Raw genomic sequence first — 27,149 nt, forward strand, 5'->3', positions numbered from 1 at the left:
CCATTGGCCTCCCTGGATTGGCTTCTCATCTTCTGTGGTCGACTGACTTCTGGTTTTTCCGAGTGAAAGGCAACTGTCAAATAGAGGGAGAAACCTCCAAATGGATGTTCTGTCGAGTGACTCATGCGTCATGGTGATTTCAGTCGGAGTCTTCCTTGTAATCTTTAAGTCCCCCAATGTAATGTTCTTAGGTAGGGCATGTAGGTCAGGCCTAAGACCCTACCCTAGGTACATATCCCCATCACCGGGGGTGTGCCAGGTGTGCCCAAATTTTTTAAAAACATTTTTTACCATGTAAAAATTAGCTGATTTTGAAGGCTCATGCAAACTAATTGAAGCATACCTTATTTTTTGTAAAGTATGCACACCTTAAATTTTATTTCTAGGTCCGCCACTATTGTTGATAGATACTAAGCCTATGTGATGCAAAATCATTGACTCACGCATACGTGTGATAGCGACTAAGCCTATCGAGATGAAGGGAGATGATGTTGATGTCGATGGATGCGGTGACTTGGATGATGATGATCGCCTCAAATTTCCCCTCACTCTCTTGGTACAAAAGTGATAGAATATGCATGGAACTGGAGTATTTATTCTCCAAAATTATGATGCAAAATGCATGTATCAGCACTCCTTTTCGGCCTCAAGGTACTTCGACCACAACTCACGATGGGCGTCATCTTGGCGGAGATAAGTCCTCGGTTGCGACCACTTTTTGGATGATCTTGAAGAGTGAGCTAACCGTGATAGTATCCACCTGTATTATCAATCCACGCACAAGACAACTACCAGAAAGGTCTCTATCACTTCCCAATCCGGAAAAATGAGGGATTGTACGCATCTTCTTCTAGAACTACGAAGGAAGTCGGCAACTTCTCGCCCTCCATCATCCAGATTGCTTGAATAATGTTCAACTCATTCCCATTCCTTGAGGTGGATAACTCCGAGTGAAGATATTTCTAAAGGTGTTACAGCTGTTGATGGACTCTTTGTTCAATTCTGATGCTATGCAAGGGTGTTAATCTATTGGAAAGTCGATAGGATGTTTGTCATGTCATAGGTGTTGTCATCCATAACTCGTACCTCCTTCGAGAAGTCCATCAGGAAAGCAAGAAAGTTGACAAGGCCTACATAGCTTACAAAGTTTATGGGTCTGCACAGGTCATGGTACTGATCGTGGTGATCATGCGAGTAAGCTCCCGACACACCGTAAGGTCGTCACCAAAGTCAAAAGTGGGGAAGAGAGTATGCCCTCGAGGTTCAATCATTTCGTTCGTCCCGCTCAGTCCGATGTCATGCCCGTAGGGACTTAAGTGACCTAGCAGGCTGATGATCGCCACGCTAGGATGACTTGCCCCTCCACGATCGTCGATGATGTCGTTCGATGGCAATCGAGTAGGTCTTAGTTGGAACGATTACTGTGCCTACCATAGTCGCAACCGCCGATGGGCATCTTGCGCTCGCGGTTGTCACGCTCCCCCTTCGGTGGTCGTCATCAAGACACAACAAGTAGCGGCCACCAGGTTCGTTCTTTGGAGACAACTTATATATATCCATGTCCTAGCCTCGTAAGAGCATCTACAACTAGACATAGCAAATATGACCCCTTAAACACTTATGGACGTGCCCGACCAGTGACCGAACATGCTCTCTATTTGTCCGTCCGCGCAACCACATTCTTTATTTTCTTTCTCATTTATCCGGTCACTTGCACGTGATTGATAAAGAAGAAGAGAGAGAAAGAAAACAAGAATAAAGAAAAAAAAGGTGATCCGGGATAGGGTCGCGTCCAACGTGGCGGACTACGCGTCCACAAGCCCTTAGACGGGCCATAGTGGGAGTATCATAGCTAGTATCATATACTTGGAACTACCAAACATGCTGATGTGGTAAATAATTAAAGAAGAGGGAGATGATTAGAGTAACATAGATAGATACCGTATAATGTTCAATGATATTGCTATTATGTGTCATGCATGTTAAAAAATGAGATCATATATGATACTAGTTTATGATACTATGTAATATAAAGGTAGTATCATACAATAATATCATATACATGATACTACTATATGTTACTCCCCACTATGAGTAGGCTTATATCCTTCATAAATTTAAGATGGATACGAGGGTTTGCGAACAGGCCAAACAATTGTTCAAGACCCGTGTAGCAGTATGTCTCTGCATCTGAAATTTCTCTCAGGATGATGGTTATATTTTTTTCATGGGCACTGAATGTTGTAATAACTTGGTTCTACGGGTTTTTTTTGAGAAATAATAATTCCGATCTACGTGTAGCCTATGTACATGTACTATTGAGCTAAACTTTCTTCTTCTTGGTCAATATTACTCTGTTTCCCAAGTTAGTCGCAGCTACATCTAGTTTATACAGTCATGCAGTGTTGAGTGTCTTTGCTCATCAAATTGTTAAATTTGTATGTGTCCTTTGTATAGAATTGTTCACGAATCTCAAATTCAAAAAAATGATCGGTATTTTTTTTCTTAACTTCTAAATAGGTTCAAGTTTTTTAAAAGGTTCAATAATATGAAAGATGTTTGGGATTTCATAAAATGGTTATGAATTAACAAATGTTCACTAAATCAAGAAATGTTCACAATTAAACAAAAAAAATGATCACAAATTTCAAAAATGTTTGTGAATTTCAAAAAGTCTTCCCAAATTTCTAAAAGACTACATCGATTCAAAAAATGTTTTCTGGTTCAGAAGAAAATTAAGAAATTGAGAAACGTCCATGCAATTCAAAAAATGTTTTTCAAACCAAAAAAAATATTCATGATTCAAAAGTTCTTATCAAAATTCAAAAAATGTGTGCACATTTAAAAATATTGATGACTTTCAAAATTTTCCATAATTTCAAACAAGATCACGGATTTGTAAAAAATGATTAGAAAATGGTAAAATATTCACGAAATAAAAACGTTAGTTCATTTAGAAAATGTGCATGATTTCAAAACGATGTTCAAGTATTCAAAAAATGTTTGTGGAAAGGAAAAAAGGAAAATATAAAAGTGGAAGAAAAAAGAAAAAGAAAAAGAAAGTGAAAATAGAGAGAAAACAAAAAATAAACATGAAAAGAAAAATAAATAATACAAATTGAAAATAAAACTAAATAAAGTAAAAATAAAACATAATAGAAAAAATGGAAAAGATAAAAGAAAGATTAAACCAGAAGAAAAAACAAAGGTAATAAATAACTTCAATGAAGGTTCTACATGAGGGCACAGGATTTATTACGGGTTTTAAAAAAAAAGAGGTTAAAACCCTCGGCCTCTACATCAATCGATGCATACAGTCATCTTTATTTATTATTTATCATATGTCTAAGAAAAACATACATCAAGTCATCCGAAGCCACCATTCAGATCTATAAAACTAGATAATTTGAAGTGTTCTCCCTATCCATATCTAAAACCGGTGTCGTCGTTGATCCATCCATATAAAGTATCAGAACCCTTGACCTAAAGTGTACACCACATACACACGTTTTAGATGTCGCCATCGTCATCGAACCACTGATCCATCTTCAGGAGAGAGATCTGCATCATCCTTGCCAGTCCGTCCATCCGTTGACGCCACTACGACGCCGAACGACATCACCGCCCCACGCTCGCCCGTCCAGACGCGAAGATTCTGGAAGATCTGTCATGCGTAGCACCTACCGACCGGACATGACCCATCATAGCACCTCTCGGCCACACATGACTTGACATCTCCATTGAAAGCTCCATGCAAGATGAAGCCTCTCCACCTCCCACCTTTCTCTTCTAGCTCTGCTCCACAAGCGATGCTCCCAAAAGAGAAAAGGATACCGCAATACCGTCATCATCCGATCTGAAAAACCAGATCCTAGTGTTTCCCCCGGAGCAGCATGAGTGGGACGACAGTAGTTACACGACGATGCCTTCATCAAGGTAACGACGCAGGACGACGCCATCGGATCAGTTTTTACCCGCAACTATGTCTTCCCGACTCGCAGCCGGAACTAGATAGCGGATCTCGAGATCTAACCACACAGCCTCAGACCGACCACCTCCGACGGAGGAGATGACCACCACCGCCGCGGCACCGGCTAGATAAGGTCTTACAGGAGGCGCCGCCGACTAGTCAACCATGACCACATCCCCTTCTGATCCACCCTCCCACGAAGACACCGAAGCAGTGCCGAACCACCGAAAAAGACAAAGACCGAAGGACGATCCCGCGTCGCCGGTCCCTCCAAACCGTGGGGCTACAGCGTAGATCCCCGCCGTCCCATCACCGACGACATTCGGGCTTAACCGGCGCACGTTTCTGAAGACGACGAGGTGGAGGAGAGGGAGGAGAGGGCGGTGGCTGGGACACTGTGGTTGGCTCGCTCATCGCCTTGGAGGAAGCGATGAAGGGAGCCCTCTCGGTCGTCTACCTGATTTGTTGCGTGCAGGTGAAACATGACGGCAGCCATCAATCGCCGTGGATATGCGGTGGTGACACCGGCAGAGGCGAAAGCTAGAGTCATGCGAATAGTCATGCGAATGTCAACGCTGTTGATCGGGCTGCTTGCGGCCTTGCGGCCTTGCGGGACGAAGAGGTTGGATTGAAGAAACTTCCATCCCATGTGAGCGGCTGCAGATGTAGGCTACTTCTACACCAACGGCCCTAACATTTAGATATGGAGGCTCACAAGAGTTTATTTTAGCGCACGTCTAATTTTTTTATTTTTTTTGAGGAAACAGGAGAGCTTTATTGCATATTAATATTTATAGGGATATAAAATGGGTCTGGAGGACCTGTGAATTAGACATGCCTACCCTGCAGGGAGATTGCATATTTAGCTAGAGTATGAGCGTCTCTATTTGACTCTCGCCGTTTGTGGCCGAAGCTGACCATCTGAAAGCTATCCTTCCGTCTATCTACTTTCTGCAGGATAGTACCATGAGTTGTCATTTTGTTGTCTGAGTTAATATTTTTTATTACACATGTTGGAGTGATATTTTTGACAAAAAGGCCTGGCCCAATACGAACAAGGCTACGTGGCTGCGGCCAAATGATTTTTTTTTTCTCTCTTGATCAGCGACGACATGTTTGGTTTCTCTACCCTTATGGTCATTTCTGTATCCCATTTAATATGGGTTTTGAGTAATAAAGCTTGTTTTACCCCTAAAAATGATTTATTTTAAGAAAATATGTATTGTATTTCTTAATTACATGGTTCCGCATTTATTTTCAGAAATCAAATGATTTTTTTTTTAAAAAGGTACCAAGCTACTACATGTTTCCGCATCCTTGAAAGGAAAACTTTTTTCATCAACCGGTGGATTTCTACGACCGCGTCCACCGCCTCTCCCACCAGACGCGTGTTCTGTGTTGGACAAAACCAACTTCGGTGGTGTCGATGCAAACGTCCTAGACTCCGACGCCCTACGTCTCCTCCTTGGTTTGGCCCCGAGTTCGAGCCCCATCCCTCGAGCAAATCCGCAGAGTTTCTGCAACAACGACGTTGTTGCGATTAACAGCGACGTAGCTAGTGCAAATAGGCGCAATGACGAGTTTCCGTAACTTGGTCTATGTTTCAAAAAATTAAAACAACTATCTTTTGTTGCAAAAGTTTTCTACGGCCTGACCTACGTTGCAAAAGTTTTTTGCAACATGATGTTTGTTACAAAAATTTCTGCAACACGATCCTTGTTGCAGAAAATATTCTATAACAAATCCTATCGCAAAAAAAAATATACGGACATTTTCGCAACATGCTCTTTGTTGCAAAATAAAATTGCAACATAATCTATGTTGCAAAAGATCCGTCAGTCACTTTTTAACCCGTCAGCTGGACACGTAGCAGCATGCTTGTTTCTGCAACTGGTGCGTTGTTCCGTGATTTTAGATAATGGACGAAGACGATCGAGCTGGTGATCAGACGGTACGTGCGTATACATCGAACGGCTAAAAAGATAGTGGATGATTACTATAAATTCATCGATGGGTAGCAGTCCCCATCCTGAAAGACAGCCAGCAGGACGAACTGGGGAAAAATGAAGCCCTGCCCGGCCGTGGTGAACCATGCTATGCTTGAGATGCATGCACGCACGCATGCACGCACGCACGCACGCAACCAAATCCGAAAGCTTGTCCGTACTGTCTCGGATTGCATTCCGATTTCTTCACGGATCACAGCACAGCAGAACACGGCTTCGACCCCATCAGGGATCACTTCGCTGGTTAAAAGGCCTTGCCCTGAGTCCTCCCATGCGCATTTCCAATCTTCCCCATCGTCTCCTCTCCTCTCCTCTCCTCCACCGCATCCGCTAGCATCTTCCCCAAGCGACCGGCGTCCGCTGTTCCGATCCCATGGAGATTGCCCGCCGGGAGCCCTTCAGCATCATGTCCGGCGGCCGGAAGCGCCCGCTAGAGACCCTTCGCGAGCGGTTCCAGGCAGAGCTCGTCGCGGCCCGTCGCCTCGTCGCCGAGGCGGCCGCCGTGCTTTCCGCCTCGTCCCCGTCGGCTCCCCGCGTTCACGTCAACGACGGTCGTCCATCCAAGAGGAGGAAGGCGTCCCCTCCCGTCCCCGTGAAGAAGCTGACGCCCGAGGAGCGGAACCAACTCTACGCGGACCTCGCCAAGGTAGCCAAGCTGTCTGAATCCCACGTACTCCCCGCTCATATCCTGGAGCTGCTGAAGAAGCACAGCCGCCGCGGCATCTGCAACGATTACATCGAGATCGAGATGCACGCCGTCCAAGACGCGGCCCTTGTGGAGATGCAGAAGCAGCTGGACAAGTTCGTCCGAGAGAGGGCGAATCCGTCGACGCATCTTGTACACAAAAAGAAGATGATCGAGCAAGAGGAGGAGGACGAAGACGTTGACATCGTCGGCGGCGTCTCCCCTTTGCCGATCAGCACGACACCCTTGGAGCCTCAGCTCGTCCAAGAGGATGAGGAGCACGTGGACATCTGCGGCCACGCCTCACCGTCACCGGTGAAGAAGCTTGCCGAAGATGCAACCATCACCGGCAGCAGCAGCGGTTCGGGTTCTGATTCTTCTCACCAGAGCGTCGACAGTCGTCCAGCTCAGGCAGAGCGCGCCGCCAACACTAGTCATCCAATGCGCGAGCTGCTCGCCCGTGCCAACATGTCTTTAGAAAGGCGGCGAAAGGAGGCGACGTCCCGGGCGAGGGAGAAGGCCCGTCAGGAGCTGCTCGAGACGGAGAGGACGGCAATGTTCAACGACACCCTAGACGAGGACGTCAAGGCCCTCGGCATTGATCAGCACAACACGGCCAGGCCGAACAACTTGTTGCGACGGATGGGACTCGTCCTCAAGGCTGACGACCACGACCTGAAGCTGCAGCAGCATCGTTGCTTTCAAGAAGATTTAGAGGAAGGGGAGATTCGGTTGTGATCGTCGTCTTCATTCCTTTTTGATGCTTGTAAAAAGCTTGTAATAGTTCTCTTGTGCTGCTGAACGTGGTTGAAATTGAAAATGTATGAAATTATTACCTGATCGATTAGTTCGAGTCTCAGCTAAATTATTTGTGGTTTTCTTTTGTGTGTACACTTGTTTGCGCTTTGTCTCAGACTCTCAGCTAAAACTTTCATCTAGCCGATGTGTTGATCAGTTTGGGATGATGAGGTGGATGCAAATGGTGGAACAACGGCAGCTAATCGATTTGGTTGCCATCTTGTCTAGCAACAGGCTGACACTTGATGCTGTTCTTGAGGTCTTAGAGAAGGCGTGTAAGTGTGATTGAATGACAAAAGCTGTGGCTGTGTGGCCATGTAGGTACACCTCTTATCTAACCACATATGGAAGTACATGATCGGTTTTACGGATTGCAATTTGGCCAAATAATGATCCGATCGATTATCTGGATTTTGCTTCTTGGCCTAAACCTCATTGATTATCTTGATATGTCACCATGGTGCTTGGTGGAAAAAGAAACAATCTCTTGGTAACGAAGCAAGATGTAGTAAGAATGCAACAAATCATCTACTAAGGTGTGCATATTGTTCTTTCAGAGTTACAACGCAGGATCTGCGGTGCTCTGTGGAATCATGTCCACTCTTTGCTTCTTGGCAACTACGGATGATGATGTTTCAGGCGGTGTCACGGTGACTTTTGTTTTCCCCACTGCGATGAATGCCACTCTCTTCCTCATATCAGGCTTGACATCTCTGTGTGGAGCCGGCGCAGCACCAGGTGTGCCAATAAGAGAGCCTGGGGTCTTTTGATCTTTTGGTGCTTGCCTCCCACTGTGAGGATCTCCAGCATCGCCGCAATGGGTGGCTTCATCTGATTGGTCAGCCAGAGAAGCATTCTGTTGTTTGGCTGGGATGTTTGCTCCATCAGGGTTTTCCATCTCTGATATGTCATAAGTGCAGCATTAGAAGTTATAAGGACTTTCTTTATGTATGAAACGATAAAAGCATAAACGAGCATTCATATTCTATTCGATATACATACGTACTTTTTTATGTATGAAAAGATAAAGGCATAAACAAGCATTCATGTTCTATTAGATACATACTACGTAACAAACAACTGATTAAAAAAAAAGGTACATCATTTTTGGCAATGCATGCACTTTAGTTTCCCATTGGAGCAGGCAACCAAAAATATGTTTCGAAACTGAAATGGAACTAATAGCAAATAAGACCATGGTCGCAATTCACAGTGTGTGTGTCTTCCAGTAAGTGCAATCTCAGCTATCATTCAGCAAGGCTAACTGTTGTTAGCATTGCAAAAACTGTCAGACAGGTTATCCAACACATTAGAGATATATGGCTGTTCAACCAAAATATCATACTAAACAGCAGTAGTTCAGTGGTAAGTTACAGATCCCAAACGCATACTCTTGAGTGTTTTGTCAAATGTCACTACCATAAGAGGCACGGAAATGTTTTTAGAAAATATACTCAAGGGTCATCAGAATTTCCAAATAGTCAATCGGAGGTATGCTCCAAGAATGTAATTGCACCACCAAGGTTCTTCTCATTCACACTCATTTAATATCACTTCCTCCTACATATAATTGTTATCAACTGACATTGTATTTTTAGTTTAGATTACTTAACAGACAATAATTTTCCATTTGCATGCCTTTAGGATACAATTGCATGCGATTGTTTTAGTATCAGCAGGCAGTCATGTACAAGTGTTGCAGATAATGCAACCCTGAACTCCAAATGTTCATATATCATGAATCAGAGGAGGTAAAGTGTTCCAACCTTCACTAACAAGTCCAAGGGTCTCATACTGGATTGATGAATCTGGGGTGCACGACTTCAGATCCTCATCTCTGGTTTTCTGACTGCTATCTTTGATCTTTTCATGCAAAACAAATTTATCTATCACCCATACACACTCCAGGATAGTACTGGGATCATTGCTCGAGGGGTAGTACTCTCTGAAAGCCTGTGACACGAAGAGGCAAAACCAAGGAGTTATGTACTGAGGTAACTGCAAGGTCCAGCTACTGCACTTCTGTCTGAAAGCATGATCTTACGCAATACATATTTTTCCATGATCAATAAGGATACAGAGTGCTAGTGTGGAAGCAAAACATACCTGCACTTTATCAATACTGATCTTAACAGCCTGCTTTTTATCTGTAAGATCAGTAACCTTGTTGTAGACTGATACAACATCAAGTAACATCTGTAAACACAATGTCAGAGTGTCAGCATCTTAAGCAAAATTTCTGCATAAAGAGACAAAGAAGATAACTGGCACGCATATGATTCCAAGTTGACATTTCGTAGATTCCTAAAATCAATACACTAACAGTTTGGCTACCAAGTTGGTTGCTGCATAAATATATGGGCGGTTATTTACTGAATTAAATTGATACAATCATTCATAGCCATGCCTGTAGACTATGTGGCTCACCTGTTGGGTCAGGACTCTCACTCGTGCAAGCAAAGCAAGCACAGCAGTGCAAAGTTCAATGAAAAAAGATCTAGCAAGTAAAAAGCTGATCTGACTGTAGTATGGATTAAGGAACTTTAGATATGTAGCAATCAACTCGGAGTGAAAGTTACTATGAGATTTGTTTCCCTTTTGGTAGACAAACGGTAAAATGATACATGCTTCACCTAAGGCAAGGCGAGTGTGGATGTACACTTTACTTAATTTCTGCTAAGAAAACAACAGAACAAAAAAAGGATACACTGCTCCCTTCATAACAGGTTCAGCCATCTGCACAAAATACAGAAAGCATTAGTGTTTTCCTTCTGATGGGCAAACCAAGTTAGCTATCTCTTGTCTCAAAGTTGATCTAGAATGATCTGTGAACTACGATGACTCATCCAGAAGCATGTGTCATGCAGTTGCGAAATATAGAATTTCTCAGGTAATGAACTTCATGTACTTATAAGGGTTTATACTAAATACATCAGAAACCTTGCAAATATGCAGGGATAATCACAACACTTTGCTTCTGTATCCTAGTTAGCTAAACAAAAGAAGTAAAACAACGGGGCAATATTGGTAGACTTCCACAGATTCAAATTTCAATATTGTTTAACTCATTACTCGAAAACAACCACAAGGAACAAAAGTTATGCTCTATCAACAGAGACATTACATTTAGGATTCCATCAAAATACAGACTACAAAACACACCTGGGACAGCAAACGGGCAATCCCCAAAAGTCTCTTATAGTGGCTATGATTTGCACCAGGCTTCCTCTTACCCTGCCTATAAAAGACAACATTAAACAATGACCTGAACAGAAGACTAATAAAACTATAGCATCATTGTAAGAATAAAAGCAAATGAAACAATCAGAATTGCCAAGAAATTAAGCACTGCCCATTCAAATGCAAATTTCTAGCTGCGGAGCAGGCCACCAAGCTCACAATCATTAGTGTATACATATTTCTTTGCTACAATCGATATAAGGACCACAAATATCATCGCAAGACCACACCATGTCTCAAAACATGAGGGATTTGTGTAAGGACATCACTTCTGCCATCGTGTACCATACGCATAATGACTTCTTTTTTTGTGATTAACATACACATAAAAAATGATAAAGATTGTTTTACGGGAAGTGCAGCAGCGGCAAGGATGTGAAACCTGACGAACCTGTTCGGAACAAGAATAGTGTTGGCCGGCTTACGATAAGTGATGACAGGGAACACCGCGTTGATCACCTCCGCGAGATTGGCACTGAGCAGCAGCTTCAGATCCCTCCGCACCTACATGCCCAACCCAAACAAATACAAATCAAACTCCAGTGCAGAACCACCCGCCAGAAAAAAAAAATGGGGGGAAGGGGCGAGCAGGTCGTAGTGGTAGGCGTACCTTGATGAGGTACTGGAAGTAGGCGGCACCGCGGTGCTGGTTCCGGTGCTTGTAGACGAGGCGCTCGAGCACTCCGGCCTCCGCCTGCAGGTGGCGCAGCGCCGCCCGCATCCGATGCTCCTCCCCCTCCTCCTTCGAACCCTCCGGATGCTGCACCATGGCGGTCGCCCCCGGCTTTGTAGCTGCCATGTCTAGGTCGTGGATGGATGTAGAATTTAACCTCAATGCTCAACGATCCAACAAACTACATAAAACATGATAAATACTACTGCCTCTGTTCACAAATATAAGATGCTGTAACATTTTTGTGATTCAAATTTATATAGACATGTTTTAGTGTTTTCCGTTTTCCCTATCTTCAAAGCATGTCTATGAAAAAGAGGGGCAATCTCTCCGGTCCTCTTCATTCTTCAACACAATTTACTTTCTATGAATAAGGTTAACTGAGGCAGAAATGATGTCCAAATTTATCTGTGTGTTCGGTTCATGTCATGAACTTCTTGTTCATGTACTGGATAGCATAGCACGGCAAAAAATCAAACCCTAAATGGCTAAATAAGAAATTGGGGAATGGATAAATTGGGTACCTTAAATCAGGCTAATTGGGGCAGATTTGCCGACTTGCTGCTGGCCGAGTGCCGGACTGGTGACCAGGCGGCCGCCGCCGGCTTGGCAGGGGCGCCAGGCGACCGTGGACAGGGTAGGGTCGCAGCTCGCAGAGGGGCGCCGCGGCCGCCGAGGGTCAAGCGGGCAGGAAGGAGAGGATGGGTCCTCCTGCGTGGCGACCGGCGACCGGCGAAGGCGGCGAGCCGGCGAGGCAGCGCCGCGGCAGGGATGCGGCGGCTGAGTCGCTGGGTTGTCGGCCGTCAGGACGGGAAGAACTGTTTTTTTTCTTACCTGGTTGGCTATGCGCACTGCAGGCGCCCGTTAACGATCCGGCGCCTGCACCGCTGCTAGCATGGGCCGGCCCATTCGAGTGCTGTCCATTTTTTCTTAGAAAAATCTAAACTGCACACAATGCACAGCCGCTTTCCCGTGCGGCGGCTCATGCGTACAAATTCAAAGAGCTTGCTTAGCGGTGTTGTATTAAAAAAGATTTAACTCTCAAACCGTTATTTCAATTAATGATCTGTTTTCACCACTGACTTTATCGTGATGAGATCTTCAAAACTAGATCTCATGTCGATATGTTTCGATGACTTTTGTTTTTCGTTGTTACTTGCCAGATTATTATCACTTACTTGTCACATTATCTGTTACATAGTTCTCACATTAAATTAACTTGGTTATCAGATTTATGAATGTCGATATACCCTACTAAAAAACATGATTCATTGTGCTTGTGTTGGTTCATGCATTTACTTGCTTATTGTTAGTGCTTTAATATCCATTTTTTAGCTTCACATAACACTGCAATACTTAAAAAGTATAAAATTATTGTCCGATAACTATGTATAATTTTTGTAACAACTGTACACTCGTAAAATGACAACTATGATGACATAAATGTGGCAATTAGGAACGACGAAAAAAAATTCAACAAAACATGTCATCTTGGGATCTTATTTTGAAGGTCTCGTCAAGACGAACCTAACGGTGAAAGCAAATCTTTAATCAAAGTATTAATCTATGAGATAAATCATTTTTTCCAACCCGCATGCATGCATAGAGCAGATGCTGGTTGAAAGCGACATATGCAAATTTTACCGAGAAACACATGCATGCATAGAGCAGATGGTGGTTGAAAGCGACAGATGCAAAATTTACTGAGAAGCGACGAGTGTGTTTAATTGTGGGTTAACAAGCCGCCGCATGGGAAGTCAGCCATGCAGCGCCGCTACGTAGTGCGCTCTATTTTTCTTTTAATTTTTTTGTTACGAAAATAAAAAATAAAAATTAAAGAAGGTTTATACAGATTTAAAGAAAAAAGGTTCATCCATTTGAAAAAAGTTCATGTCTTTAAAAACGGTTGTCAATTTGACAAAAAGTTCATTGAAAATTAAAAAAAATTCATCCAATTTAGGAAAAGTTCATTTAATTTTTAAAAAGTTTAATAAATTTGTAAAATTTAATAAAAAATCAAAAAAAATTCATGTATTTTAAAAAATCTTTGAACTGAAAAAAGGTTCATAAATCTTTAAAAAGTTCATCCATTTTTAAAAAGATGTACATCGAAATTCAAAAAGTTCATCAATATTCAAAAACGCTCATCAATCTTCAAAAATATTCACTGAAAATTAAAAAATGTTCATCAATATTAAAATAAGTTTTTACAATTATTAAAGGAAACATCAAACGGTGCCTAGATGGGCCGGACCATAGGAAATGCCGGATCGAAGTGTGTCTGTGCGGCTGTGTGCGATAAGTCTAATATGAAATTGGTCTGCTTCTTTTTCTCTGGCCCATCTAAATATGCATAGATACCCATTCCAAAATCCCACGATGGGCCGCGGCACACCCTGTCTACCCTGTACCTCCGCCACTGTAATGTAGTTCATGTTAAAATATTCAAAACATCTTATACTCTAAAATTAGTAACATTGCATTTCAAATTTTAAGAGTATTTATGAATGGAGGGAGTACAAATAATAGTGCGTGAATTGGTAACAAAATCTATCAACTTCAGTTAACAATTCGATTTCAGAATTTTCAAAAATGTTACTATTTTCAAAAATTGTTCCCATTTTCAAGTGTTTGCATTTTCATAAAATGTTCATAATTTAGAAAAAAATCGCTTCCCTTGATTGTTTGAAATATAAGAAGACCCATTAAAAACAGTTGTTGCGATGACCCCGAGCCGCTATAGTGTTTAGTTCACTACAGTAAAGCAGATGGCTACCATAGGGCGCTACCGCCCGTGGCGGAGGGCGAAAGGAATTAAGGTGGTACTAACCCTTATAAACATAAAAAAAAATGATTTTATGCAATATACAAATGTATAGCATATACACACTATAATGATTTTACATGATTTTAATTGGTGTGTGCGCTTGCTCGCCTTAAGTTTGAGCCGAAATAATGTGGGCCGAAGGAGCACCACCGACCAGGCCTTTCATTTTTCTTTTTTTTTTCCTTTTCTAGTGACCGTGAGTCCACGCAGGTTGAACCAGTCAGTACATGCTTACATGTATGAATATTTTTGCGCAAAATCATCGCCCTACCGGAAGATCCGCCCCTGGCTACAGCGAATCAGTCCGTTATAGGGTACCACGAGCTACAGGCCAGTAAATTGTCTACCCGTGCAAGTTAATTTGGCATTAGGTGTGGAGGAACTCTCGTGGTCTATTTTTCTATGTAGTTTTATCTCTTTAATTTTATGTGTGTGTTTGATGGTGATGACATTATGAGTCTTGACTTTGAAGACAATGTCGCACAAAATGAGATGCATGGATATATGTTTGACCATGTTCGAAACGACAATAGATTATGACAATAAGGATTATAAAAATAAATTACATAATCTGGTTTATAAAAATAATCTAGATGGACATATTTGAAGGTCAGATTATATAAACTGTAATTCAGATTTTACATTGCATAGTGACTTGTTTGCCCTCTGGGGTTTTTTTTAAGAAAAAGAGGAGGGTGGCGGTAGCAGAAATGTAATTATCTCCAACTTTACAAGGGTAATGGGTCATTACCAATCCATAATCTGATTTTAGCTGGGTAGAGTAGATTGTGAGTTTTTAATAATATGTCTATCTAGTTTTTACAATCTACACTATAATCTGTCCTGTTTGAAGACAAAATAGATTATAATAACTGGATTATATAATCTGAGCGGTTCCAAACAGGGCCTTTGTCATGTTACGGCTAACATGACCAATACTAGGGAGCTTGATTTTGTAGTGTATCAGGGCTTCAACTGGTCCTTAGGGTGAGTGATGGAAAGGGAAGTGACAACTTTGGTTTGGTCAATAATCTCATGTTTCGTGTTTAATTGCTTTCTTTTCCAGTAGTATATGGAGATTAATCGTCTGTTTGGTAGCCTGCCTTCAAAGGGGTGTGTCCTAGCATAGCACGTTCAACGATATCTGGCTCTTAAAATCTTAGAGGTAAGGTCTCCTTATTATAATCGTAGAAAAACATCAAGATGCAAAAGGAGGAGCTAGAAATGACCACTTGGATGATCTTTTACGTAACTTTTTTTTTAATTTTAGTAGAGATCTTTGTTCTTAGTCCGTGTATTATTATATTCAGTCTAGTATATTTTGGTTAGATGGTCAAAGAAGTTTCGAGTTTGGTTGTTTGCTAGAAAACCCTAAAAGGGTATTCTTATAGTAATGAAAGTGACATTTATAAAAAAATGAAAAAGGTGGTAGCCACCTAAAAACCGAAAATATGACATTGTTTCGAAATGTCACCTATTTATGAAGAAAACTATTTCTATATTATCACTTTCTATTTGGATAGTGGAAGCATAGGAGAGAGAATTCCTCCCACGTCGCCCTCCCCATGGGTGACCTGGGAGGCGACGCAACCCTCGAGCCCTCCCTCCTCTCCTGCTCCCCCACCCCCTACCGCCGCCGGTGCTCCATGCTGGGCAAAGCCCTGGCGTATGCGGTGGCGGCGAGACTTTGCTCCCAGGCGGCCTTCCCCCCAAGCATGGGGCTCGACGAGGCTCGCGGAGTTGTGCTTCTCGGTGCCTAGGGTTTCACGACGACGGCCCAAGATCCAGAGGGTCGGGCCTCTCGATCTGGCATGGCGAGCACGCGGGCGGCGCGACGCGACCCTTTAGGGGAGCAGCTGCAGCTGCTTAGTTGTGCCTCGACGGATCCGGGTGGCGTAGGCTGCAGGCCAGCGCGACGGTGACCATGGTCGACGACGGCATGATGCAGGTGGCACGTCCCCGCAACGGCGCCACTAGCCCTGCTCGACGCAGCCCCCTGCGGTGTCTGGCCTTGTTTGGCAGCCATCTGGTGGCTGCTACACTGCGCTGGCCGGTGCTTCCCTACATCGACGGTGATGATATGTAGTTTCCCTCTCGGTGTTGGTGGTCCTCTCCGACAATCTGCTCCCCGTCTCTTGTCTGCTCTGCTTCTGAGTTATTTGGGGTTCTAGTCTTGGGCCGGGGCGAAATCCCTGCGTGGCGATGGCCTACGCTGACAAGGGCGACGCCTAAGGGTGACGTTGCCTGCATGGATGCATTGTTATTGCCCGGACTAGATCCTCTCCTCGAGCACCAGGGGAAACCCTTAGTCCTTCACTGAACAAGGCAACGGCGGTGTCTGTGCGTCGTTCCCATTTTGAAGGCGCTACTTGGGTCGCATTTGGAGTCCCCGACGCTGCAGCTGGAGATGGCGGCCTCCACGGTCTCTCCGACGAGGCTTGCTGGTATTGCGATGTTGTGATGGGGTCTTGCCATCCACCTCTCGTCTCCTATGCACATATGGGTGGAAGGTACGTTGGCCCGGACAGCCTTGGAGATGCGATCTTCTTCGAAGGCGCCTGACAACGACTGTGATGCGGCCTTGAGGCTCTGAGTCTAGCTACCTTGCAATTCATGGTTGGAGGCTAGACAAGGCAAGACCTTCCATCGTTGCAGTCTGTACTTGGTAGCACCTCCTCACTTGCTCGTTTGGTTAGGACGATGATGTGTGTGCGTGTGTCCCTCCTGCTGCGAGGTTGTACATGTACTATTGTTCTCTCTCTGTTCAATGAAATGAAACACAAACTCTTTTATGTTTTCCCGAAAAAGTTATCGCTTTCTATTTCCACTAAAATAAATTGATGGTCACCATCTCGACGTCTTATAGGTCAACCATTTAGTAAAAAAATCAAAACAAATTCTAAAAATTCCAAATTTTTCTTGGATAATAGATAGTTTGGTGCCTGAGGTCTGCTCCGTTTTTGTATCAGTTGAACATCTGAGCAACTCTCGGTAAAAAAAATCGAATCAAAACAGTGCATGTACAGTAAACTTTTTTTAGAGACACCGAATTTGTTTTTTTTTTGCCGACATCGTCTCAGATGTTTAAATTGTATAAAATTTGAAACGAACCTTACGCATCAAATTATCTATCACCCAAAAAATATAAGTTTTTAAATTTTTTTAATATTTGTTTTGATTTTTTTACTCAGCATGGTGCAGATGAGTCTGGGCTCAAAAATGGATTTTCGTGGGTCAGTCAAATGTTACATGACTTAAACTCGACAATCATTACAAATACAATGCTTTAAAATATAAACCCAAAAAATTACGAACAACTTCTATGACTGAGAATTACAACAAAATTTATGGAAGGCTGATTCTTCATGGTATTAATCTTCGCAATAAGATTGTGGAGGCACCGGTATGCATATATCTGCACGAACTTTGACTACATTTAAAGGTTTCCGAAAGCCACATGAGTCGTCCATCCAAAGAATGGGAAGCCATGAGATTGAGCGGTGACCTTACTTACGATGGGAATGCTCGCCTAGAAGTACAGGTCGTCAAAGAAACACTCCAAAGCGACAAAAGATAACATCAACAAAATCACCATCAATTAACACAATCTTATGGGATCCTTATGAATAATGCATCTACGAGGACATAAACTCAAATTTTGCAAGATTGAACCTACAAAGACAAGAGATATCTGACATCATGGTCCTCTAGTAGGTGACATCACGACAAGAGAAAAACCATAGAAACTTTATTCCTAACAGTGTTGCACTTTTCGCCTGAGCTTCGCCGATGAAGACCCTAAACTTTGTATTGATATAAACTTCCAAGCATGCCTAAAAGAACTCAAGGCCTCCCGCTTCATCACACGCACCCGGAAGAGAGGGAATCGACGAGATTGCAACAGCCACTCAAACCCAAATTGTCGTATGTCTTCCATTTATCTCTATCTCCAGGGTTTCAAGTCTGACAACACTACATATGTGAAGCGTTATAATAGATAAAGAGGAAGTTGCACCGAGACACAACTTTTGGGGCTCTTTCCTCCAGATAAAGAATGCATTGCTCCCATGGCGATGGACAAATGGAGTTTGCCAAGATTTCCTATAAGTATTGCTTTTGCGAAGCTAATCAAGTTGCGGAAGAATTAGCTAAGAATTCCTTTAGCTACAGATCTTCTAGTTCTTAGGGATGATATGATCCCTGACTTTATTTCTCATTTACTTGTAAACAACAAGTCTATTATTTGAGGAATAGTCTATTTACCGTGAAAATAAACGCATTGCTCCCAGTAAAAAAAATTGCATTGCACGTACGTCTTTGTTTGGAGTTGTTTGCTAAGGTTTTCTTTTCTTTTGAACTTTTTTAGGGAATTTTTTTGAAAGGCTATTCGTACTGAGAACAGATGTTTGGAGGCCGAGCTCCATGGAGGCCAATTTTTTTGAAAATTTCAAATTTCAAACTTTTCAGTTTCAAAATAATCTGAAAAAATATGCAAGTAAAAAAGGATGTTATGTGTATGTGTGTAAAATTTTAGGATGAAATATTTTGAAATACGATCTGCATAAAAAAGGTAAATTCATGACATGAAACAATGAATAGTATCATGTGTTAAAAAGCTTCAGATTTATCATTTTTGTACAACCCTCATTTCAGCGTATTTTTTTCTGAAAATTTACACACATGTGTGTTATGCCCTCACTTATCTCTGTTTTTTCAGAATTCTTTTAAATGTAAAAATATTTATTTTCGTGAAATTTGAATTTCAAATTTAAAGGCTTACATGGAGGCCGAGCTCCAAAAGCAATTTCCGATTCGTACTATGCTAGTAGTTGATACAAAGCTGCATTGGTTACAGGGGGGGATGTTTATTTTAGGTATGAAACCGAAAGGGTTGGAAAGTGAGCAGAGCTGTTGCGCAACGAGGGAGACTAGACTGAGAAATCGATGAGCCATACAGCTTCCAGCAGGAAGACCTTGTAATCTCCAGCAACATAAAGAACAAAGACGCTGGGGCCAAAAACATTAATACTACCGAATTGACTGGCATGCATGTTTCCTCAGCTAGGGCGGAAATGGCCCACACGTAAGTATCTACCGTAAGTCGTCCTATATAAGTACATGTTCCTTGTGCAGTTTTCTCTACAGTTCCGAGTACAGCTCTTTCTGTATTTTCTCTACAGTTCCGAGTACAGCTCTATATAAGTAGGTTGGAGCTTACATTTCTCAGAGAGAACCAAGGAGTGCGCAGATGGTGACTTCCGAGAGAAGTGCAATTCTACTTGTTGCATTGTTGTGCATGTGCTTTCATGTGACCCATGCATGCGACGGTATGTGTTGATTAAGTTCCCTGACCAAGTTCTCTCCTAAGCGCTGTTGTACAATATACTACTCCCTCTTTTCGATGGAATTTTTAAAAGGACTTATATTTAAAAACGAAAGAAGTACCCCCTCCGTCTCAAAATAAGCTTCACTTATTTTGGGACGGAGGGAGTAGTTGATTTATAATTGTGGGCATCTGGTTCTGGCACACATTCGTATTCCCTTCTCCACGATTTTCAACCTTTTATAGGCGCTCCATTTGGCTCTTGAGTTGCTTCGTCCTTCAAAGCGATCCTTCCCGCACTAACTCGGACGAAATATCATCTGCCAGTTATCTATGTTAAAATAATATGAAACCTGTATGTAAAGGTCCCATCTGTATTTCTGGTTTCTTATCAGTCAGACCTCTTCACTGCCAATTCTTCACTCTTTTCATATTTCTCTTGAAATGGAATATCCGAGAGTGAGAAAGGTATGCTATGTTTCACTAAAAAAATACTCCAGTATTATTCAGATTATAATCATTTCACCACATGAACGGTACACCAAAGAATGGCGGCAAACAGGATTTGAAGTAGATGCAGGGTTGTTTCATCTTGTCAGCAAAACAACATCTTGTAGAATCTTGCCATCTACATCTTTCCTATTGCTCATATAATTTCCACTAAGTTTCATCTTGATGTATAATTTCTTATATATATTTTTCTGACTCAAAGGAAATGGCGTGAGATTCGGGTACAGTGGGAGAACTGGCCCAGAGCATTGGGGGAGCTTAAGTCCTAATTTCACACTTTGCTCAAAAGGAACCTACCAGTCTCCAATTGACATCGTGAGAGATGGTGCGGTACACGACCCTGGAATGGAGCCCTTAGAAAGGGATTATACTTCTACAAATGCTTCAATGGTTGACAACGTCTTCAACATTGCGGTTTGCTCCGAGCCTCTCAACGAAATGGTTCTTTGTATGAACAAATATAAAATGTATACATACAAGCACGGCGATACCTGACTTAGCTTATCTTTATTTTGTTTGTCTTACAGTAGTTTGATTCATTTGCAAGTTTCTTTTTCTTGGATCGTCTTTTTTAGCTTTATTTTCCTTTGATTGTTTGGCTATATAATTTCATTTACTTGTGCAATCGGTATAGTGTAATAAAATACATGCATTGTGAAACAAAATTCCCTCCATCATATTGTGGTCTTCTATATAATGTACGAGTGACTATAATAGCATGTTTGTAAAATACATGTTCTACTACGTACATGTAATCTACTACTTCGAAGTGATGTGTATTATGAAATCATTGGGCCAACTAATTCATGTAGCTGCGGTACAATGACACTGTTGGGACTGTCAAGGTGGATGGGAAGAAGTACAAACTGAAACAATTGCATTGGCACTCTCCCTCAGAACATACCATCAATGGCCAAAGGTTCACATGTACACTTTTGAGATTGGGAAGCATTCAATTTCCTTGTACTAACTGTGTGCACCTGTCTCTTACCCTCATAGATTTGCGGTGGAGCTCCACATGGTTCACTCCACGGATGATGGTGACATTACGGTTGTGTCAATCCTTTATCGTTATGGAAAACCAGATCCTTTCCTTCGTCAGGTAAATCGCCGTGTTAAGAAAAAGGAATGTGTTGCCACTGTATCTACTATCACTATCACATTGTTGAACACTACACGGTGTAAAACACCGAGATAAGAAATGGCCAGTAATTGTTCGTTAGTCAGTTGAGTAGTTTACATACATTTAATACAAAGCTTTGTTTTATGTGAATTGCCGGGAGACATTGGCCTATTTCAAGAAGTGAATAACATGATCACAACTTGTAATTTGATTTCTAATCAATATGTATTGGACTTATATGGTTGAACCAGATGACTACACACACCTAGTGACGTCCCATGCTTCATCTACATGCATTTTGGTTTGACTATTTTCTTTGCATTGCACTCACAGATAAAGGATAAGTTGGCCGAATTGTCTGCAGAGGGCTGCAAAGCTGAGAAAGGTGATCCTCTGCCTGTTGGGGTGGTGAATATGAGGGAATTAATGCAGGGTGCACATAAGTATTTCAGATATGTTGGCTCTCTCACCGCACCACCATGCACAGAGAATGTGATCTGGAACGTTCTTGGCGAGGTATTCCATCTGCTCAAATGTGGAAAATAGTGTGGGAACTTTAACTTTGCATGATGTTTATGCAATGCGAGTTACTAATTTATACACTTTCGAGATGTGACGCAGATAAAAGAAATGACAAAGGAGCAAGCTGCTGTTTTGATGGCTCCTTTGAAGGGGAGTTACAGGCACAACTACAGACCGCTACAATCACTGAATGGCCGCACCGTACAACTCTATGACAAGTCACGCAATGTTCAAAATATTCTTTAGCCAACTCAAGTTTGATCCATGGTGAACTATTTTGTTTGGTGCCAATCCTGAACATTGAAGAAATGTAAGTTCACATGATAGATTGCAATAAAGTGTAGCTCGTGCTTTGATACTTGTCTGTGTAAGAACATAAATTATAGTCATTGCCACTATCATTTATTCTTGTGTAACCATTGGGTTGTTGTTTCGGTATAATACATCAGTGAATGTCAAATAAGGAAATTTTCTAAAATGAGATAACAATGAAATTTTGTTGTCTCAATGGTGTTAGAAATGTTCTATTGCCTATGTTGTTGATAAATCTAGCAGAAATCCATGATGTGAAATGCAATATCATTTTTCTTAAACCAAAGAATTTAAATGGAACAGAAACTAAATTGATTTATCCACTTGTGAATATCGTATGGTGGGCAGAGTTTCTTCTCGCTATTCCAAGGTGAGGGTATAGAGGTATTGATGTCGTTCACGTCGGCTGAGCAACAAGTGTTACTAGTATAACCTTTGACACTAGCGAAGAAACGGGCATCAGTCCCGATTGGTAAGGGCATTTAGTCCCGGGTCACCAACCGGGGCTAATAATTCGGGACTAAAGCCTCCCCCTTTAGTCCTGGTTGGCCACGATCCGGGACTAATGCCCTTCCACGTGGCTGGCAGCGCGCGTCACGGGGCGGGGACCTTTAGACCCGGTTGGTGACACAACCGGGACTAAAGGCTTTGGGGTTTTGAGATTTGGGGGTTTATTGTTTATTTTTTGCTTTTAATTTTGTGTTTTCCATTTAACTTTTTTTAATTCCAAACATATTTTATGCTATTACATATTGTACATGTTATGCATATATCATATAATTTTTCGTACAACCAATCATATATCATAGAATTTCTCGTACTACCACACACACACACACATACACACACACACACACATATATATATATCCTTAGATCTGTTTAATCTCATCAGCATCAGATATCCAATTTGAGTCACTATAACCCTCCAGTACCCTTGGGTATCCGGTGTAGTGAATCACATAGCTTGCAAGTGTCTTTCAAATAGAGCATAACTCTCTCATGCGCATGCCAATGATCATCTCCCGGATTTGCCACAACCGGCGTAGTTTGATCATAGCAAACGAGATGTCGGGCCTCGTGGCACTCGCCAAATACATGAGCGAGCCAATAATCTGAGAATACTTCAGTTGATCACTAGCAATCCGTCGATTCTTTCGAACCAACACACTAGCATCATATGGAGTTGGCGTAGGCTTGCAGTCGCTATACCCAAAACGACTCAAGACCTTATCCACATAGTGAGACTGAAGTAATGTAATCCCACCATTCTTATCTCTGAGCAGCTTGATGTTCAGAACATCAGCTACTCCTAGATCCTTCATCTCAAAACAACGAGATAAGAAATCCTTAACCTCCTTGATTAAATTAAGGTTCGTTCCAAAGATCAGTATGTCATCGACATACAAACAGAGAATAACTCCTTCGCCTCCACCATGGCGATAGTATACACACTTGTCAGTTTCATTTACAACAAAGCCAACAATAGCTAATATTCTCTCAAACTTCTCGTGACACTGCTAAGGAGGTTGTCTAAGACCATATAAGAACTTCAATAACTTGCACACCTTTCCTTCCTGACCAGGTACTACGAAACCATCGGGCTGATCCATGTAAATTTCCTCATTCAACTCTCCATTGAGGAAAGTTGTCTTAACGTTCATTTGATGAACGAGAAGACCATGTGAGGTAGCCAATGACAGTAGCACCCGAATAGTAGTCAGTCTAGCCACAGGTGAGTAAGTACCAAAGAAGTATTCACCTTCTTTCTGGGTATAACCCTTGGCCACAAGCCTTGCCTTCTATTTTTCAATTGTACCATCAGGTCTAAGCTCTTTTTTGAACACCCACTTACACCCCACGGGTTTGCATCCATATGGGCGATCAGTGACCTCCCAGGTTCCATTAGCTAAGATGAAATCCATCTCTCTACGGACAACTTCCTTCGACTAGTCAGCATCAGAAGATGCATAAGCTTCTGCAAGAGTCCTGGGTGTGTCATCCACGAGGTACATAATGAAATCATCACCAAACGACTTTGGAGTCCTTCGTCTCTTACTCCTTACACGAGTTTCATTGTCATCATCCTCAAGATTCCCAACGTGTTCCATCGCAATGGTAGGTTCAGGAATTACAGAAAATTCCTGAGAAGATAAAGTAGGTATCTCTTGATTTGATGAGTTAGACATATCCTTCATAGGAAATATGTCCTCAAAGAAAGTCGCATCATTCGACTCCATAATCGTACCAACATGCATGTCGGATACCTCAGTTTTTATTATCAAAAATCTATAACCAATTCTATGAAAAGCATAGCCGAGAAAAACACAATCCACGGTTCGGAAATAATTTGCTACCCATGGTGGTAGCTACACACGGACCAAATTTATATCTCCAATTATTTTGGTACATTATTTTGTACAACGAAAAATAATTTTATAATGAAAATATCATGATTTTAGACCAGTCGAGCAAGCAAACAAGAAATTATGCCAAAAAGGCAAGCAAAAAGACCGAGAGAAATGAGAAACATCATTTCTACACAACGAAAAGTCACTTGTGTCAAAAAGGTAAATAAAAAAGACAAAGTTAAGTGAGAAAAGGTCATTTCTATACAACAAACATGCACTTGTGCCAATGCCATGGAAACCCGACACCGCATATATTTAAAAATACACATATGCCAGAGGGTGTGTAGCTACCACCATGCATAGGAAATGGCCTCTCATCTACGGTTTTTGGTCCAAGCTTGCGCTTCTTGGGAATTGGTATGTTGACTTTCGCCAAACAACCCAAGTAGGTAGGTAAGAGAATTTCAGTTTTTTACTTTCCCATTCCTCAAATGGAGTAATGGTTTTATGTTTTGTGGAAACTCGGTTTAGGACATGACACACAGTCATTAATGCCTCCCCCACCATTCCTTAGAGAGAGCCGATGTGTCTAACATGGCGTTAACCAAATCAGTTAGAGTTCGGTTCTTTCTTTCGGCCACCCCATTTGACTGAGGTGAGTCGGGAGGCGTCCTCTCATGAATTATGTCGTGTTCCGCACAAAAAGAATCAAATTCATTGGAAAAATACTCTCCACCACGATCAGACCTAAGCCGTTTGACTTTTTGATCAAGTTGGTTTTCTGCTTCAGCTTTATAGTTTTTGAAGTAGGTTAAAGCCTCATCTTTTGATTAGAGAAGGTACACATAACAATATCTAGTGAAGTCATCAATCAACGTCATGAAATATCTCTTTACACCTTTTGTCATCACGCCATTCATCTCACAAAGATCACAATGAATAAGATCTAGTGGTGCCAAGTTTCTCGCCTCTGCAATCTTGTGAGACTTGCGAGGTTGCTTAGCTTGCACACACACTTGGCACTTGGAGCTCTTGACAGTGGTGAATTTCAGATTTAAACTCAGATTGGCTAGCCACATCATGCAACCAAAGTTAATATGACAAAGTCGCGAATGCCAAATATCAGATTCAAAATTATGGCAAACATTGTTAATAACTTTAGTGCAAATATCTGACAAAGACACGCGGAACAAGCCTCTGCACTCATAGCCTTTTCCAATAAATTGTCCATACTTCAAAATTACAACTTTGTTGGACTCGAAAACCAACTTAAAACTATCTCGACATAAACGGGAACTGCTGATGAGATTTTTATTTATGGAGGGCACATGATGAACGTTCTTCACGCGCACGATCTTCCCCAAAGTAAACTTCAGATCGACTATCCCGACACCTCGAACAGTGGCATGTGACCCGTTCCCCATCAGCACGGGGGAAGTCTTTGTGACCTGATAAGAAGAAAACATGGAGGCATCAGCACAAACATGGACATTGGCACCGGTGTCAATTAACCAATCTGGAGAATGACAAACTTAAAGGATGGTAGGAAAATTTTGTACTCAGGATCCTTCATGTTAGTATCACCAATGACAACATTGACGGACTTGTCGCTCTTCTCAAGTTCGCGCTCCTCATAGCGGTTGGGACATCTCGGAGCCCAGTGATTTGGATCACCGCTTACATGGAATAGTCCCTTCCCCTTCTTATGGGAAGTCTTCTTGAAGTTGGTAGAGTGTGATGGCTTGTTCTTTGCAACAAACTTGCCTTTGCCCTGAGTTTTGTTCTTGTTGTTTTGGGGCTTGTTGAGATGGAAATTCTTCTTGTGTACCATGTGGGCACTAGAGACTCCCTCAACAGCTCGAGCACGTGTGTCTTTTGCTCTCGCCTTCTCTTCAACATCAAGAGATCCAATGAGATCCGAAATGGAAAACTCCTGTCTCTTGTGTTTCAAAGAGGTAGCAAAATTGTTTCACGAAGGTGGAAGCTTGGCAATTATGCCTCCGGCAACAAACTTGTCTCGCAACACACACTTGAAGTACTCAAGCTCCTTCGCGAGAGACTGTATCTCATGAGCTTATTGAACAACAAAGCGCTTACCAGCCATCTTGTAGTCATAGAATTGTTGCATGACATTCAACTCGTTGCTGAGGCCCCAAACTTAGCCTCGAGCGCAGCCCACATATCCTTGCCGTTGTCAAACGACATATATGAATCCACAATGGAATCATCAAGAACACTCAGAAGGGCAGCCTTAAAGAGGCTATCGATCTTCTCAAAAGCTTCCTGTTGTGCAAGATTAAGATCGCCCTCAGGCTTGCCCTTGGCGGCGTCATAGCAGTACATGGTTTGAAACCTTTAGACTGCTCTCGTGCGCCACCTCTTATATTGCACCCCCTTGAAGAGGGGCGGCTTCATATGCGCAGCAAAACCACTTGGAAATTGCCTATAATCAGATTTTTGGATTGTTGAATATATGAGCAAATTACTAAAAGATTTAATCCAAGTAAACAACAAATAGATCATGACAACAATAGCATAGACTACAACAACAATGCAGACTAACGTAGTAAACGAGTAGATCGAATCTATGGCACAAACTAGACAAAGGAATTCTAGCATGATCCCAAAAAGAGAGGAGCATATTGTTGGAATTATGCCCTAGAGGCAATAATAAATGTATAGTTATTATTATAATTCCTGTATCAAGGTAATAGTTTATTATCCATGCTATAATTGTATTGAATGAAGACTCATTTACATGTGTGGATACATAGACAAAACACCGTCCCTAGCATGCCTCTAGTTGGCTA

The 27,149-nt window shown here is 42.1% G+C and overlaps 2 protein-coding genes and 1 pseudogene across 2 annotated transcripts; 1 reads left to right on the forward strand and 2 right to left on the reverse strand.

Moving 5' to 3' along the window:
• Window positions 1-7,876: 7,876 nt before the first annotated feature.
• Window positions 7,877-12,208, reverse strand: LOC123399717. The gene is made up of 9 exons (XM_045094106.1): window positions 11,897-12,208; window positions 11,310-11,500; window positions 11,091-11,203; window positions 10,622-10,697; window positions 10,167-10,195; window positions 9,887-9,980; window positions 9,566-9,655; window positions 9,226-9,412; window positions 7,877-8,359 (listed from the first exon to the last, which is right to left on the reverse strand). The coding sequence occupies exons 2-9, from the start codon at window positions 11,496-11,498 to the stop codon at window positions 8,019-8,021; spliced, it is 1,119 nt and encodes a 372-aa protein (XP_044950041.1). The 5' UTR covers window positions 11,499-11,500; window positions 11,897-12,208; the 3' UTR covers window positions 7,877-8,018.
• Window positions 12,209-15,025: 2,817 nt separating this feature from the next.
• On the reverse strand, window positions 15,026-16,449 carry LOC123396967 (annotated as a pseudogene).
• A 2,998-nt stretch (window positions 16,450-19,447) lies between these two features.
• On the forward strand, window positions 19,448-21,923 carry LOC123399718 (alpha carbonic anhydrase 1, chloroplastic-like). Its single transcript, XM_045094107.1, has 6 exons — window positions 19,448-19,526; window positions 20,235-20,446; window positions 20,845-20,951; window positions 21,032-21,134; window positions 21,489-21,671; window positions 21,777-21,923. The coding sequence occupies exons 1-6, from the start codon at window positions 19,448-19,450 to the stop codon at window positions 21,921-21,923; spliced, it is 831 nt and encodes a 276-aa protein (XP_044950042.1).
• Window positions 21,924-27,149: the final 5,226 nt, after the last annotated feature.

This window comes from Hordeum vulgare, chromosome 5H, assembly GCF_904849725.1.
Source record: "Hordeum vulgare subsp. vulgare chromosome 5H, MorexV3_pseudomolecules_assembly, whole genome shotgun sequence".
NCBI lineage: Eukaryota > Viridiplantae > Streptophyta > Magnoliopsida > Poales > Poaceae > Hordeum > Hordeum vulgare.

Coding starts and splice junctions, on each gene's coding strand:
- LOC123399717 (XM_045094106.1), bottom strand. CDS start 11,498: ATGGCAGCTACAAAGCCGGGGGCGACCGCCATGGTGCAGCATCCGGAG. Junction 10,698..11,090: donor ACTATTCTTGTTCCGAACAG/GTTCGTCAGGTT, acceptor TGTCTTTTATAG/GCAGGGTAAGAGGAAGCCTG. Junction 8,360..9,225: donor CCTTGGACTTGTTAGTGAAG/GTTGGAACACTT, acceptor ATGACATATCAG/AGATGGAAAACCCTGATGGA.
- LOC123399718 (XM_045094107.1), top strand. CDS start 19,448: ATGGTGACTTCCGAGAGAAGTGCAATTCTACTTGTTGCATTGTTGTGC. Junction 20,447..20,844: donor ACAACGTCTTCAACATTGCG/GTTTGCTCCGAG, acceptor TAATTCATGTAG/CTGCGGTACAATGACACTGT. Junction 21,135..21,488: donor CAGATCCTTTCCTTCGTCAG/GTAAATCGCCGT, acceptor TTGCACTCACAG/ATAAAGGATAAGTTGGCCGA.